The sequence below is a fragment of the Bufo bufo genome, chromosome 1 (genome assembly GCF_905171765.1).
Source record: "Bufo bufo chromosome 1, aBufBuf1.1, whole genome shotgun sequence".
In the NCBI taxonomy this organism is placed as follows: Eukaryota; Metazoa; Chordata; class Amphibia; order Anura; family Bufonidae; genus Bufo; species Bufo bufo.
This window is the reverse complement of record NC_053389.1, coordinates 276,493,695-276,511,050: the sequence shown is the minus strand read 5'-3', so window position 1 is coordinate 276,511,050 and position 17,356 is coordinate 276,493,695. Positions and strand designations below refer to the sequence as shown.

The 17,356-nt window shown below is 48.1% G+C and overlaps 1 protein-coding gene across 1 annotated transcript; it reads left to right on the top strand.

Moving 5' to 3' along the window:
• The first annotated feature begins 1,301 nt into the window (after positions 1-1,301).
• On the top strand, positions 1,302-5,314 carry LOC120986969 (gastrotropin-like). Its single transcript, XM_040415651.1, has 4 exons — positions 1,302-1,368; positions 1,861-2,033; positions 4,097-4,186; positions 5,261-5,314. The coding sequence occupies exons 1-4, from the start codon at positions 1,302-1,304 to the stop codon at positions 5,312-5,314; spliced, it is 384 nt and encodes a 127-aa protein (XP_040271585.1).
• The last annotated feature ends 12,042 nt before the right edge of the window (positions 5,315-17,356 follow it).

Here is a 17,356-nt window from a genome sequence, read left to right as displayed (position 1 = left end):
TAGTTAGGAGTGAGCAAAGTCTACTCTGAAGAAAACTACAGGAAAGACATGTGTGTGGAGAGTTTCTGCAGAATCTAGGCCCAAGGTCAGAGAACCCCTGTCTTGAGTCTACAGCTGCCAGAGAAGCAACTCTACTATCAGGGTATCTCTAATACCCACCTCTTTTGTGCCGGTGATGTCACCGGGCTCCCTGATAGGTGGAAGTCTCTGCCTAGTATACTGATGTGAAGCCCAGTACGTCACCGGCTCACAACAAACAGACCTTGCCCTGCACAGTGCAGCGCAATGCAAGGGGTGCCTTGGAGCAAGGAAATACTCTGATGCTCCACTTGTACATGGTAAAGGAGTGAAGTGGATCTTCACTCAAACCACCCCGAACAACCCGTTTAACCTCAGTCAGGAAAATGGTGGCCCATGAATATATTTGACATAGTTGCCAGGATGTTTCCAATGTATCTGTCAAACTGACATGGCAACACAGTATGAATTCACCATACCTCCGTATGATAAATTGTTATTGTGGGGAAAGGGGTGTTTAGCCATACATTTACTCTGCAGTGGTTGCTGCATGAGGAATTAATTATTATATGCTGGCTATGTTATGCATGGATGGTCCAGGTCCTCCAGAGTGGGAGCTTCTTTTTGCTCTCTACTTAGGCTTATAAAGAGGGCTCCTAAATGGAGATATCCCTCCCTCTGCTGGTATAAAAGTCAATTTGCTTTGATTTGGAACCTTCACGGCACATTTTATACCATTATGGATATTGTAATTAAACACTGTCTAAATTTACAGAGACCTACCTAAACAATAGAGTAGAAGGTGGAAACTATAATATAAATGATGTACCCTCCATATTATTGCAATGTATCTAGTACATTGTTTCTATCCAGCTCTTTTGGATACTGATAAATATGAATATACCTTCCATGATCATATACAGTATCCATAGCATTTAGAGCATACATTGAACATGTCATCCTTACTAACGTTATCTGTATCTAAACACTTACAACATTGTCATCAGATAACAAAGGTCAGTTGACAAGTCCATTAGAACACTGGTTGGAGTTAAATTGCTTGAACCTGTTTTCCCTCCACAGGTCACTAACGCTGAATTATCAATGATTTATCAGTTTTGTCTGTTGGATATTTATTACTCAATTCTTAGGTGTAGACAGATAATTTTAGTGGGAAGAGTATCTTCACAAGGTATATAAAGAGAAACTTACATCCATAGGTTATTCACTGCTCTTTTGCTTCCAAGACTTTAGTGGTCCTTCTCTGCAGCTCTCACCTCAACATGTCCTTCACTGGAAAATATGAAGTTGAATCCCAGGAGAACTTTGAAGCATTCATGAAACTTATTGGTAAGACTTACCATTCTATTGGATGATATTCTGATAAATATATTTATGAAAATTACTTTAAGGAAAGACGCTGAAAGAAGTCCAACACAAAAGTTCTTGGAGAGAAGGAGTAGGACAAATTTTGGGCAATGTGATCTACAAGTTTATTGAGGCCTCATCTTTTTACAGCAGGCTGTTTTCTATTCCTATAACCACTATTTTAATCAGACATAGATATTACTATATTTATTATTACACATTATTACTGAAATTAGTCTTCCTGTAAAGGGGTAGGGACAAGACAAATAGTTTGCTTTTTCTTTACTTTTCCAGTGCTACGCCTGTCCATGTGCAGTGTCTGGTATGGCAATCCAGTTCTATTCTCTTGAATAGGTAAAAAGCTGCAATACCATAAACAACCTATCAACAGATGTGGCACCCTATATACATGCAAAGGGAAGATTGGGCCCACAAACAGTTACTTTCATCTAACCAAGTATTCTGTCTTTGTAGGTGTTCCAGATGATAAAATTGAAAAGGGAAAGAATGTTAAATATACCACAGAAGTAGTCCAGAATGGAAATGAGTTCACCTGGTCTCAAATCTATCCAGGACATACAACTACCAATAAGTTTGTTGCTGGACAAGAATCGGAATTGCAGACCTTGAGTGGCAAGCAGTTTAAGGTAAGGCATTGTTTACCAAGAAGCTCATTGTTTCCTCATTGTAGAGTCCTTAAGATGAGTGGTTAGTTTTGATGGACTTTTGTGATGGTATTGGTGGCGACCTTGTTCATATGTATTCTTCTGATAGATCTATAGACATCAGGTAACTCATGACAAAGCCATGAACAGTTAAGCACATGCTGCAGATGGTTGTTATTTCTACAGATATTAGGTTAAACAACGAGTGTCCATCAGATCAGCCTTAAAGGGAACCCGTCACCAGAATTTTGTGTATAGAGCTGAGGACATGGGTTGCTAGATGGCCGCTAGCACATCTGCAATACCCAGTCCCCATAGCTCTGTGTGCTTTTATTGTGTAAAAAAACTATTTGATACATATGCAAATTAACCTGAGATGAGTCCTGTCCCTGAGATGAACCCATGTCCTCAGCTCTATACCCAAAATCCTGGTGACAGGTTCCCTTTAAAGGAGTTGTCTGAGTGTTTAATAAAAATGACCTATCCCCACCGATCAGCTTTTTGAACAGGCTGTGGCACTCCGGTGAGTTTTGCGGCATCCTCGTAGCTTACAAAGCACATCACAGTCCATTGGATAGCACTGTGCTTAGTATTGCAGCTGCGCCCCATTCACTTGGGTGCTTGAGTAGGATTGAGCAGTGCTTAAGCCATGTGACCAAGCAATGTGATGTCACTGGCCTAGGAAAAGGTCATGGTATTCAAGGAGCACTGCAGTTTCTCTAAACAGCTGATTGGTGGGGGTGCTAGGAGTGAGACCCTCATCAATCAATAAACTCTCGGACGACCCCTTTAATGTAGTCTCCATGTATGAGACAGTTTGAAACAGTAGAAGGAGAAAGGGAATGTCCAAAACTATTGGTTATCTTGAGGGGCTTATTTTCCACAGACATGTTTTTTGGTTTTAGAATATTTTTTTTCAGTGATTACAGAGTAATTGTGTTATTCTCATCTGAGACAATGGGGGCATATCGCTAGAGTTTGATCCATTGTCTAATCTAATAGATGCATGTCCTACCACTGGGACCTGCAACTTTATTGGGAACGCTGTATACAAAGTGGTGGCTGGAGGACTCCGATCCGGCCACCACCAAGCGCTCTCCCTATAGAAGTGAATGGGAGTGCACTGCGCATGCACAGCCACCGCTCCCATTCACTTCTATGGTCCAATGGAAATAACCGAGACAGAGCTCAGCTATTTTCGGCAGCATTTTAGAAATAAATGGAGGGTGGCTGCACATGCACAGTGTGCCCTCTACCGCTTGCAGATCTCTGTTTAGGAGACCCGCACCTTTTGGGACCCGCACCTATCAGACAATGAGGGCATATCCTAGCGATATGCCCCCATTGTCTCAGATGAGAAAAAACCCTGCAAAAGTCTTCAGCATACATGTGACAGAAGCAATCTGAACTGTTAGTAGGACACATATGGGGGAATTTATTATTAGGGTAAGATTCAAAGTCAGTTTTGCTTAAGTCTGTGTTGACTTACTTTATGCCACATTTATCAAATGTCGCAGGTCTCATACTGAAACCTAACACTTTTGCCTAGAAAAGCTACTCCAGTTTTTTGTACTCCACCCACCTACTGGAGTGAGATTTCAAATTCTTTAAAAATTCTCAGTGATAAATCTGGGTTGAAACTCATTAACATAGCTAACCACACCCACTTTCCCATCCATATTTTAAAAGTGGAGTAAGTGGTGTAAAAATGCTAAAGGTTTCAACATTTTTGTCCAAGTAAGTCCAAAAGCACCCTTTTGAAGACTTAATTCTGGAGTGAAGACATGATAAATCAGGGCCAACATGTCTATGACAGCTTACAAGGGTTTCCTTAACCAGACAATGACTAGAATGACGCTACCCCAGTGATCATCTGATCACTGTCCATGACATCCATCAGAATAGAAGCTTGCTGATAGAGGGGGTATCCTGATCTGGAAACCATGCTGTACGACATCTATAGGGCTTTTTCTGGTCTTAGACTGTAATATAACTTTGGCTATTTTTTTAATTGCTATATTGCATATGTCATTTTGTCCTTACAGACAAATGTAAAATTTGAAGGTGGTAAGATACTTGTGGATTTCCCGAATTACCATCATACTTCAGAGATTGTTGATGGGAAACTTGTTGAGGTAAGATTCTAAATGTAACTATAAGATGTAGAACAGTATGTGAAAATTCAGTGTTATATAATTTTAGTCATAAAGCTCATGAGTCATACTTAACCTCTTGTCTCCTCCTGGAAGTCTTTGAAATCTTTCTCAATCACCCAATTTTAATCTACTGGGGTCTGTAGGATGTTGCCTTGGTTTTTGCTACTTAAATTTTGTCTACATGAACTATATTGTACCAAAGTAGACCCTTAAGAATTGTCAACCAGAAATAAATGTTGTATTGGTATTAGCATTGTCTCTCAGAGCTAACTGGTCCATGTTCTGACCTCTTATAATGTGGTAGTTGCATGTGCCATCATTTCAGTGTATGTGAATGGGGCTTAGGCTGATCATACATATTAGAGGGATATTGGCTAAGCCTGCAGATTTTCACAGCATTATCTCACGTGTATGTGGGCTTTCCGACTCTCCCCAATGGCAGATGCCCTTTTATTAGCTTGCCTGTTGCCACCACTAGAGGCACCATCTGTATACAGGTTTACACAACTCCTGTTGACCTGAATGCATAGTTTCAAACACTCCTGAATTTGTAGGGACAATCCCTGATTTTCAAAGACAATTCTGGCAAATTCAGAGTGTCCTAGCCTGAAAATAGATTTGGCTTCTGTAAGTCCTGGCCAGAAGTGGGCTTTCCACACTTGGTGTTCCTATGGGCTGGGGCTTAGATGCTCTGAATTTACCAACATGTTGATAATCATATGAATGGGAGATATTTGGGTAGGGAGTAGAGGGAGAATGCTTTCTACTAAAGATATGGAATTCCAATCCATTGTATTAGGGAAATCTAGTCAATTATTATTTCTACACCACCTGAAAATCCATTTGGACGGTAGCATCCTATGATCAGCAAGTGCTTAGACATATGGATATAATCACTTATTCTGCTCTTTTTTCTGTAAATTTTAATGGAAATATACAATTAAATAGACTTATTTTGAAATTGTAAAGGCTTTTTTCCACAGTGACTATGTAACATAAGGACGTTCTTGTGAGATGAATCCTAATCTCCTTTGCAATTGTGCTCTTTTACAGACCTCTGTAGCTGGAGGAATCACTTTCAAGAGGATCAGTAAGAAACTGGCATAAAACTTAAGATACCCACTTACTCATTCTATTAATTAAAATAATAAAATTGGTTTGCATTATGATTTGTCCATTTTGTTTTATTCCTGTGCAACCATTATCTTTAACCCGTAGGACACCAGCGCTGTACATGTACAGCGCTGGGAAGTGGGTCTGAAATCGCAGCGCCGATCAGCTGCGGGGGTCCGGCAGTCACTGATAGCAGGACCCCTGCTGTATGCGTATATTTACTCTTGCACTGCTGCGGTCAGCGGTGACCTCAGCATGTGCGGTATCCTGACGATATCCTGGGTGTCCATCGGGTCCCTGCGCTGCTGTGACGGGGACACTGGTAATACACTTCCAGCCAATGCATTACAATACAGATATATTGTAATTAGAGTTGAGCGAACACCTGGATGTTCGGGTTCGAGAAGTTCGGCCGAACTTCCCGGAAATGTTCGGGTTCGGGATCCGAACTCGACCCGAACTTCGTCCCGAACCCGAACCCCATTGAAGTCAATGGGGACCCGAACTTTTCGGCACTAAAAAGGCTGTAAAACAGCCCAGGAAAGGGCTAGAGGGCTGCAAAAGGCAGCAATATGTAGGTAAATCCCCTGCAAACAAATGTGGATAGGGAAATGAATAAAAATAAAAATAAAATAAATAAAGATTAACCAATATCAATTGGAGAGAGGTCCCATAGCAGAGAATCAGGCTTCATGTCATAGCAGAGAATCAGGCTTCATGTCACCCACCACTGGAACAGGCCACTGTCAGATATCTTTAGGCCCCGGCACCCAGACAGAGGAGAGAGGTCCCATAGCAGAGATTCAGGCTTCATGTCATAGCAGAGAATCAGGCTTCATGTCACCCACCACTGGAACAGGCCATTGTCAGATATTTCTAGGCCCCGGCACCCAGACAGAGGAGAGAGGTCCCATAGCAGAGAATCAGGCTTCATGTCATAGCAGAGAATCATGCTTCATGTCACCCACCACTGGAACAGGCCATTGTCAGATATTTTTAGGCCCCGGCACCCAGACAGAGGAGAGCGGTCCCATAGCAGAGAATCAGGCTTCATGTCATAGCAGAGAATCATGCTTCATGTCACCCACCACTGGAACAGGCCATTGTCTGATATTTTTAGGCCCCGGCACCCAGACAGAGGAGAGAGGTCCCATAGCAGAGAATCAGGCTTCATGTTACCCACCACTGGAACAGGCCATTGTCAGATATTTTTAGGCCCTGGTACCCAGAAAAAGGAGAGAGGTCCCATAGCAGAGATTCAGGCTTCATGTCATAGCAGAGAATCAGGCTTCATATCACCCAACACTGGAACAGGCCACTGTCAGATATGTTTAGTCCCCGGCACCCAGACAGAGGAGAGAGGTCCCATAGCAGAGATTCAGGCTTCATGTCATAGCAGAGAATCAGGCTTCATGTCACCCACCACTGGAACAGGCCATTGTCAGATATTTTTAGGCCCCGGCACCCAGACAGAGGAGAGAGGTCCCATAGCAGAGATTCAGGCTTCAAGCCATAGCAGAGAATCAGGCTTCATGTCACCCAACACTGGAACAGGCCACTGTCAGATATGTTTAAGCCCCGGCACCCAGACAGAGGAGAGAGGTCCCATAGCAGAGATTCAGGCTTCATGTCATAGCAGAGAAACATGGCTTCATGTCACCCACCACTGGAACAGGCCATTGTCAGATATTTTTAGGCACCCAGACAGAGGAGAGAGGTCCCATAGCAGAGATTCAGGCTTCATGCCATAGCAGAGAATCCGGCTTCATGTCACCCAACACTGGAACAGGCCACTGTCAGATATGTTTAGGCCCCGGCACCCAGACAGAGGAGAGAGGTCCCATAGCAGAGATTCAGGCTTTATGTCATAGCAGAGAATCAGGCTTCATGTCACCCACCACTGGAACAGGCCATTGTCAGATATTTTTAGGCCCCGCCACCCAGACAGAGGAGAGAGGTCACATAGCAGAGAATCAGGCTTCATGTCATAGCAGAGAATCATGCTTCATGTCACGCACCACTGGAACAGGCCATTGTCAGATATGTTTAGGCCCCGGCACCAAGACAGAGGAGAGAGGTCCCATAGCAGAGATTCAGGCTTCATGTCATAGCAGAGAATAAGGCTTCATGTCACCCACCACTGAAACAGGCCATTGTCAGATATTTTTAGGCCCCGGCACCCAGACAGAGGAGAGAGGTCCCATAGCAGAGAATCAGGCTTCATGTCATAGCAGAGAATCAGGCTTCATGTCACCCAACACTGGAACAGGCCACTGTCAGATATTTTTAGGCCCCGGCACCCAGACAGAGGAGAGGTTCATTCAACTTTGGGTTGCCCCGCAATATAATGGTAAAATTAAAAAAAGAGGATTGAATGAGGAAGCGCCCTGGAGTACAATAATATACTGTATGGTTAAGGGGAGGTAGTTATAAATGTCTAATCTGCACAAGGGATGGACAGGTCCTGTGGGATCCATGCCTGGTTCATTTTTATGAACGTCAGCTTGTCCACATTGGCTGTAGACAGGCGGCTGCGTTTGTCTGTAATGACGCCCCCTGCCGTGCTGAATACACGTTCAGACAAAACGCTGGCCGCCGGGCAGGCCAGCACCTCCACGGCATAAAAGGCTAGCTCTGGCCACGTGGACAATTTGGAGACCCAGAAGTTGAATGGGGCCGAACCATCAGTCAGTACGTGGAGGGGTGTGCAAACGTACTCTTCCACCATGTTAGTGAAATATTGCCTCCTGCTAACACGTTCCGTATCAGGTGGTGGTGCAGTTAGCTGTGGCGTGTTGACAAACTTTTCCACATCTCTGCCATGCTAACCTTGCCTTCAGAGGAGCTGGCCGTGACACAGCTGCGTTGGCGACCTCTTGCTCCTCCTCTGCCTTCACCTTGGGCTTCCACTTGTTCCCCTGTGACATTTGGGAATGCTCTCAGCAGCGCGTCTACCAACGTGCGCTTGTACTCACGCATCTTCCTATCACGCTCCAGTGCAGGAAGTAAGGTGGGCACATTGTCTTTGTACCGGGGATCCAGCAGGGTGGCAACCCAGTAGTCCGCACACGTTAAAATGTGGGCAACTCTGCTGTAATTGCGCAGGCACTGCAGCATGTAGTCGCTCATGTGTGCCAGGCTGCCCAGAGGTAATGACAAGCTAGTCCTCTGTGGGAGGCGTATCGTCATCGTCTTGCGTTTCCCCCCAGCCACGCACCAGTGATGGGCCCGAGCTGTGTTGGGTGCCACCCCGCTGTGAACATGCTTCATCCTCATCCTCCTCCACCTCTCCCTCATTCTCGTCCTCCTCGTCCTCCAGTAGTGGGCCCTGTCTGGCCACATTTAACCTCTGCTGTTGCAAAAAAACTCCCTCTGAGTCACTTCTAAGAGACTGGCCTGAAAGTGCTAAAAATGACCCCTCTTCCTCCTCCTCCTCCTGGGCCACCTCCTCTTCCATCATCGCCCTAAGTGTTTTCTCAAGGAGACATAGAAGTGGTATTGTAACGCTGATAACGGCGTCATCGCCACTGGCCATGTTGGTGGAGTACTCGAAACAGCGCAACAGGGCACACAGGTCTCGCATGGAGGCCCAGTCATTGGTGGTGAAGTGGTGCTGTTCCGCAGTGCGACTGACCCGTGCGTGCTGCAGCTGAAACTCCACTATGGCTTGCTGCTGCTCGCACAGTCTGTCCAGCATGTGCAAGTTGGAGTTCCACCTGTTGGGCACGTCGCATATGAGGCGGTGAGCGGGAAGGCCGAAGTTACACTGTAGCGCAGACAGGCGAGCAGAGGCAGGATGTGAACGCCGGAAGCGCGCACAGACGGACCGCACTTTATGCGGGGTAGTTGTGAATGAACTTCTGCACCACCAAATTCAGCACATGCGCCAGGCAAGGGATGTGCGTCAAACCGGCTAGTCCCAGAGCTGCGACGAGATTTCACCCATTATCGCACACCACCAGGCCGGGCTTGAGGCTCACCGGCAGCTACCACTTGTCGGTCTGTTGTTCAATACCCCGCCACAACTCCTGCGCGGTGGGGGGCCTGTCCCCCAAACATATGAGTTTCAGAATGGCCTGCTGACGTTTACCCCAGGCTGTGCTGAAGTTGGTGGTGAAGGTGTGTGGCTGACTGGATGAGCAGGTGGAAGAAGAGGAGGAGGAAGCCGAGTAGGAGTAGGAGGCTATAGGAGGCAAAGAATGTTGCCCTGCGATCCTTGGCGGCGGAAGGATGTGCGCCAAACAGCTCTCCGCCTGGGGCCCAGCCGCCACTACATTTACCCAGTGTGCAGTTAGGGAGATATAGCGTCCCTGGCCGTGCTTACTGGTCCACGAATCTGTGGTTAGGTGGATCTTGCCACAGATGGCGTTGCGCAGTGCACACTTGATTTTATCCGATACTTGGTTGTGCAGGGAGGGCACGGCTCTCCTGGAGAAGTAGTGGCGGCTGGGAACGACGTACTGTGGGACAGCAAGCGACATGAGCTGTTTGAAGCTGTCTGTGTCCACCAGCCTGAATGACAGCATTTCATAGGCCAGTAGTTTAGAAATGCTGGCATTCAGGGCTAGGGATCGAGGGTGGCTTTCTCTCAAATGTTTGTGAGATGTGCAATGCGCAGGACACTAGTACAATGGGCATGCTATGCAGTGGGTCAGGTTTAGAGGTGTATAAGTTCGTGACGCCAGTTGCAGCTTGCGCAGATACTGTAGAAGGGCCCTTTAAGATGGTATAGCTCATGTACTAGGTTAGGAATGCCAGAGGGGGACATTGTCTCTGTATTGTGTCAACGGTGTCTCCTACCTGTAGTACGGCTGGACTCCTGTATCCTGGCTCACATGCAACAAAATTGAGTGTTGTCAATAGGAGTAATGGAGGAATGTTGGAATTCCACACAGAAAATAGGGTCCAACTTGTCTTTACTTGGTGGTATAATATATGCAGCTTTAGATCCATACAATGTTACAGCTTTAGTCTAGGATCCCAGCAGGTGTTGGCAATATGTGGCAGGAATTATATTTATATATTCTGCATCTAGTACATACGCCTTAAAGAATCTGGCAGGTATCTGTCTTCTGCTCTGTCTTGGGTTCTGCTTGGTTTGGGCCTGACTAGCTATGGAGGTACTTATCTTCTCCTTGTATTTGGAATCTGTACTTACAGGACTGCTCGCAGGGAATGATGGTGGCGTCCTGGAGATCTGATAGTTCTGAAGTTGGCTGCTTCCTTGGTCTACCAGCTGAGGTAAGGAACTCAGGCTGGGAAGGTTGATCTTGGGCCTCAGGGAGAGGCTTGGATACCTGGTTGGGGTCCCTATTTCTGGGAGCTCCTATTCACGCAGCCTACCCCAACAGAGGATGGCTGGTACACTGCCTAGAACTTTCTTTCCTCCCTCTGAAGTAGGATGTGGGAACATTCCACTCCTCCTCAGATAGGGGGAAGCTAGCCTGGAATGGTCTATTCCAGTCTAGATATACTAACTGGCTTGGTTATGCTACATACTGCTGCCACCTGCTGGTGTACATGGATATTACAGCATAAATACAATGCAACAGGCCTGGAAAATGCACATAATATACATACACTTGACATTATGAAGCAGGGGAACAGAAGTTTAGTGACATACTCTGGGATGTTACAGATGAAGAGCTGAATGCTGCCGTGTGACATGGTTGAGATGCTTGGTGACGGAGGTGGTGGTGTTGGTGCTACATCCTCTGTTTGCTGGGCGGCAGGTGCCAACGTTCCTCCAGAGGCGGAGGAAGAAGCCGAGGCAGCAGCAGAAGAGGTAGCAGGGGGAGACTGAGTGAGTTCCTTGTTTTTAAGGTGTTTACTCCATTGCAGTTCATGCTTTGCATGCAGGTGCCCGGTCATGCAGGTTGTGCTAAGGATCAGAACGTTAATGCCTCGCTTCAGGCTCTGATGGCACAGCGTGCAAACCACTCGGGTCTTGTCGTCAGCACATTGTTTGAAGAACTGCCACGCCAGGGAACTCCTTGAAGCTGCCTTTGGGGTGCTCGGTCCCAGATGGCGGTGGCCAGTAGCAGGCGGACTCTCTTGGCGGCGGGTGTTCTGCTTTTGCCCACTGCTCCCTCTTTTGCTACGCTGTTGGCTCGGTCTCACCACTGCCTCTTCCTCAGAAATATGAAAGTCAGTGGCACGACCTTCATTCCATGTGGGGTCTAGGACCTCATCGTCCCCTGCATCGTCTTCCACCCAGTCTTCCTCCCTGACCTCCTGTTCAGTCTGCACACTGCAGAAAGACGCAGCAGTTGGCACCTGTGTTTCATCATCAGAGACGTGCTGAGGTGGTATTCCCATGTCCTCATCATCAGGAAACATAAGTGGTTGTGCATCAGTGCATTCTATGTCTTCCACCGCTGGGGAAGGGCTAGGTGGATGCCCTTGGGAAACCCTGCCAGCAGAGTCTTCAAACAGCATAAGAGACTGCTGCATAAGTTGAGGTTCAGACAGTTTCCCTGATATGCATGGGGGTGATGTGACAGACTGATGGGCTTGGTTTTCAGGCGCCATCTGTGCGCTTTCTGCAGAAGACTGGGTGGGAGATAATGTGAACGTGCTGGATCCACTGTCGGCCACCCAATTGACTAATGCCTGTACCTGCTCAGGCCTTACCATCCTTAGAACGGCATTGGGCCCCACCCAATATCGCAGTAAATTCTGGCGTCTACTGGGACCTGAGGTAGTTGGTACACTAGGACGTGTGGCTGTGGCAGAACGGCCACATCCTCTCCCAGCACCAGAGGGTCCACTAACACCACCACGACTATGTCCGCGTCCGCATCCCTTACTAGATGTTTTCCTCATTGTTACCGTTCACCACAATAAGAAAAAAATTATTTGGCCCAATGTATTTGTGGCGAAACCAACCTGGCCACGGTGTTTTGGAGGGGGCTGTTTGCCAGCCTCCTGCCCCAGGATTATGGCCCATACTAACTTTGAAGGAGAAGACTGTCATGCCTCGTCCTGACGGTGTGCGGAGGTCGGCCAGGATAGCAGCACGAGTTTAGTGTTTTGTTTTGGAGCCGTGCTGGATCCGCCTCCCATCAGGTGCACTGGGTGAGGTTATGAGTTTAAATAGCACTCCACCCCAGTGCTCTGAGCGGATTATATTATTCACTTAGGTCTTGGAAGCTGGAGAGGAAGGTTGTCTGTTCCAGCGCAGAGAGATAAGTGTGGTTTCTTGTTTGATTGTTTGGTGTCATCTTCCCCATCCAGGTTCTGTGCGAGCAGGCTGCTCCTATTTCCCCTCTTCACCATCTCAGGGAATTTAGGGTGTTTCAGTCCAGGCACGGAGACACTTCATACCTACCACAAAGGTATGCATGTGGGCTGAGCAGTGCAGGGAGAGAGGTCAGGGATAATTTAGGAGGTGACCCTTCCCCTGCCTCTCGCCTAGAGCCTGGTTGGTAGTTTAACTGTTAGTCGTTGTGCACGTCCGCAGTCACAAAGACAGACCGGCCGCACAGCTTAAATCTGGGAACTGTTTTAGGCAGGAAAGCCATGCTTGCGGCCGGCCAAATGTGACTTCCATGGAATTCGGGAACCCCTGCTCGGATCTCGGTGATTTTTGGATATGTTGTTCACCCAGATCAGAGCTATCCATGGATGTATACATTAGGTGGATGTGTGGGGTTTTGAGGTGTTTTCTGTGTGTTGGGAAAAATGTGTGTTTTCTGTCTGATAGTGATTAAGTTAGCCCATTAAGTTTGGTAATTGTATTTTGTGGATTGCGTCTCAGACAATGCCAGTGTGTTAGTTAATTGCGTCTCAGACAATGCTCATTGTATTTTGTTGATTGCGTTACAGACAGAGGGAAGGGGATTTTGTGTACAATTGCTGGGAGGGTTTCAATACTGTAAATGCATGTGATTGGCTAAAATATAAACAGTCACAGTCTTTTACAAGGGCCCCAGGGGAGTGTCCCTTGCTAGGAGACCTGCATAAAAGGCTGAAAAATAACCCATTAAAGAGTTCCTGCTTTTCCCCTTTATGAAGTCTTGGCTCATGTTTGGGGGATGGGATAACTACACTCTTGGGGATTGCTATATCATAATACTCCCCTGAGTATAAGCTCTTATAAGAGCTTGTTCCTGGTTCCTGTCTCTGCATTTAGGAGAGGTTCTGCATTTAGGAGGGTGGGTAGGAGACGGCGAGACCTCCACCAGACTTCGGCGGTTCGTGGGGTCTGCAGTGCTGACGGTGTCAAGTGGAGTGCTTGGAGTCCTCTGGAAGCACTAGGAGCACCTATCAACGGAGGTACCCGGTCGGGGTGCTAGGCGTTTCATTACATTGGTGGCAAGCAGTGGGATGGCGTCCTAGTGAGAGGAGAAGCAGCTCGGAGACACCGTTCGTGGATTTACAAAATTGAGGGCAACGCTAGTATCCGTACAGCGCCCCTGGCTACAGCAATATGGATGCCGTTGGTTCCTGCACAGCATTCCATGAGGAAGATCACCCGGATTACAGGGATGCCGAGCGGAAAGGCGTATGGCACCAGGCCCTGGAGGACGAGCAGCGTCGGAGGGGTGAGAGTCTTCCCAGTGAGGAGCAGAGATTACGAATGCGATTGGCGCTGCGACTACCTCTACTGGGAGAGCAACCATTGACGGAGTGGGTGTCAGAGCTTGAGACACTGGTATGGCAGGAAACCTGGCTGGATGACGCTTACCAAGCACTATGGTGGGACACAGTACGACAGTCTCCATGGATGGAGGAGTACGCCAAGCCCGAAGGTGAGGAATATAATTGCCCTGGGTTATTGTGGGAGTCTTTTGAAGACATTAACTTTGGGAGCACAGAAGAATCTAGATTTTGGGACATTACTGACTACAGGGGGGATTTGCACAATTGGCCTACAACTAGTGGAGTGAGGGCAGATCTGACCTTTCTGGTCCAAAGGGAGTGGGAGCTGGAGCAAGATTATCAACAGTTGTTTCGCTCCATTCAAGCCCAGCGCAAGATACAAGACAGTTGGATACCAGGCCCAGACCTGCAGCCCTACCCCTGGCAAGTCACAGCGGAGGTATCCCCTACTTCCTCACCAACTGTGGAGGTAGGGGACTTCATAGACTGGTACTGGGAGGAACCCCAGTCGGCAGGTGGAGATAGGACCGTAGTCACTCCACCGGCCCAACAGGGTGGCTGGGAAGGCGGCCCAGATCCGCAACTGCCACTGGGAGTCCAGAGGGAGGAGATGGTCGGTCCCTCACCCCTGCAACAACCAGCATCACGGGTAGTGGAGACAGTCGGTCTCACTCCCCAGCGGCAGTGTACTTTGAAGGGAGAGGAGAAAACCGGTCTCTGTCCCCAACCACAGGGGGACAGCACCCCTAACTCCGATGGTGCAGATGGGACCGCAGTCTCTGCACCAGGCCTACCGGGATGCTCGACGGCCAGTACGGATCCCCCACCAACCCTGCAGGAATGCCAGGAGGAGGAGGTAAACGATCCCTCCTCTCCACAGCTGATCCGCAACAAGGTCCTGGGGGCAGGATTCCCTGACCCCATCCCAGCGGAAGAGCTGGCATCTGGGCAGAGCGCAGTCGGCCTCTGCCCTCCCCTATCCTCTTCTCCAGAGCTCGACTTCCCACAGGCTACCCCAGCGGAAGAGCTGGCATCTGGGCAGAGCGCAGTCGGCCTCTGCCCTCCCCTATCATCTTCTCCAGAGCCGGACTTCCCACAAGCTACCCCAGCGGAAGAGCTGGCATCTGGGCAGAGCGCAGTCGGCCTCTGCCCTCCCCTATCCTCTTGTCCAGAGGCTGACTCCCCACTGGCTACCCCAGCGGAATAGCTGGCATCTGGGCAGAGCGCAGTCGGCCTCTGCCCACCAAGTACCTACAGCTCCAAGCTAGAGAACCACAAGGAAGCAAGGAGTAGCAGATGCCCACTCAACAGCTGGGGACATACAGAACAGAGTCAGGCCCCAAAATTCAACAGGTCCAGTACTGGGTTGTGGGTGGACTGCCAGACTAACTCAGGTACTGACCGGTGTGAGGTCAGGTATCTGGTTAGTCTTCCCTTGGAGGGGGAGATGTGTGGCGAAACCAACCTCGCCACGGTGTTTTGGAGGGGGCTGTTTGCCAGCCTCCTGCCCCAGGATTATGGCCCATACTAACTTTGAAGGAGAAGACAGACAGGCCGCACAGCTTAAATCTGTGGAACTGTTTTGGGCAGGAAAGCCTTGCTTGCGGCCGGCCAAATGTGACTTCCATGGAATTCGGGAACCCCTGCTCGGATCTGGGTGATTTTTGGATATGTTGTTCACCCAGATCAAAGCTATCCATGGATGTATACATTATGGGGATGTGTGGGGTTTTGAGGTGTTTTCTGTGTTTTGGGAAAAATGTGTGTTTTCTGTCTGATAGTGATTAAGTTAGCCCATTACGTTTGATAATTGTATTTTGTGGATTGCGTCTCATAGAAACATAGAAACATAGAATGTGTCGGCAGATAAGAACCATTTGGCCCATCTAGTCTGCCCAATATACTGAGTACTATGGATAGCCCCTGGCCCTATCTTATATGAAGGATGGCCTTATGCCTATCCCATGCATGCTTAAACTCCTTCACTGTATTTGCAGCTACCACTTCTGCAGGAAGGCTATTCCATGCATCCACTACTCTCTCAGTAAAGTAATACTTCCTGATATTACTTTTAAACCTTTGCCCCTCTAATTTAAAACTATGTCCTCTTGTAGCAGTTTTTCTTCTTTTTTTCTTCTCTTCCTTTTTCTTCTTTTTTCTTCTCTCAGACAATGCCAGTGTGTTAGTTAATTGCGTCTCAGACAATGCTCATCGTATCTTGTTGATTGCGTTACAGACAGAGGGAAGGGGAATTTGTGTACAATTGCGGGGAGGGTTTCAATACTGTAAATGCATGTGATTGGCTAAAATATAAACTGTCACAGTCTTTTACAAGGGCCCCAGGGGGAGTGTCCCTTGCTAGGAGACCTGCATAAAAGGCTGAAAAATAACCCATTAAAGAGTTCCTGCTTTTCCCCTTTATGAAGTCTTGGCTCATGTTTGGGGGATGGGATAACTACACTCTTGGGGATTGCTATATCATAATACTCCCCTGAGTATAAGCTCTTGTAAGAGCTTGTTCCTGGTTCCTGTCTCTGCATTTAGGAGAGGTTCACCCACTGGAGCCTTTACGTAGGTCCAGGGTGGGTAGGAGACGGCGAGACCTCCACCAGACTTCGGCGGTTCGTGGGGTCTGCAGTGCTGACGGTGTCAAGTGGAGTGTTTGGAGTCCTCTGGAAGCACTAGGAGCATCTATCAACGGAGGTACCCGGTCGGGGTGCTAGGCGTTTCATTACATTGGTGGCAAGCAGTGGGATGGCGTCCTAGTGAGAGGAGAAGCAGCTCGGAGACACCGTTCGTGGATTTACAAAATTGAGGGCAACGCTAGTATCCGTACAGCGCCCCTGGCTACAGCAATATGGATGCCGTTGGTTCCTGCACAGCATTCCATGAGGAAGATCACCCGGATTACAGGGATGCCGAGCGGAAAGGCGTATGGCACCAGGCCCTGGAGGACGAGCAGCGTCGGAGGGGTGAGAGTCTTCCCAGTGAGGAGCAGAGATTACGAATGCGATTGGCGCTGCGACTACCTCTACTGGGAGAGCAACCATTGACGGAGTGGGTGTCAGAGCTTGAGACACTGGTATGGCAGGAAACCTGGCTGGATGACGCTTACCAAGCACTATGGTGGGACACAGTACGACAGTCTCCATGGATGGAGGAGTACGCCAAGCCCGAAGGTGAGGAATATAATTGCCCTGGGTTATTGTGGGAGTCTTTTGAAGACATTAACTTTGGGAGCACAGAAGAATCTAGATTTTGGGACATTACTGACTACAGGGGGGATTTGCACAATTGGCCTACAACTAGTGGAGTGAGGGCAGATCTGACCTTTCTGGTCCAAAGGGAGTGGGAGCTGGAGCAAGATTATCAACAGTTGTTTCGCTCCATTCAAGCCCAGCGCAAGATACAAGACAGTTGGATACCAGGCCC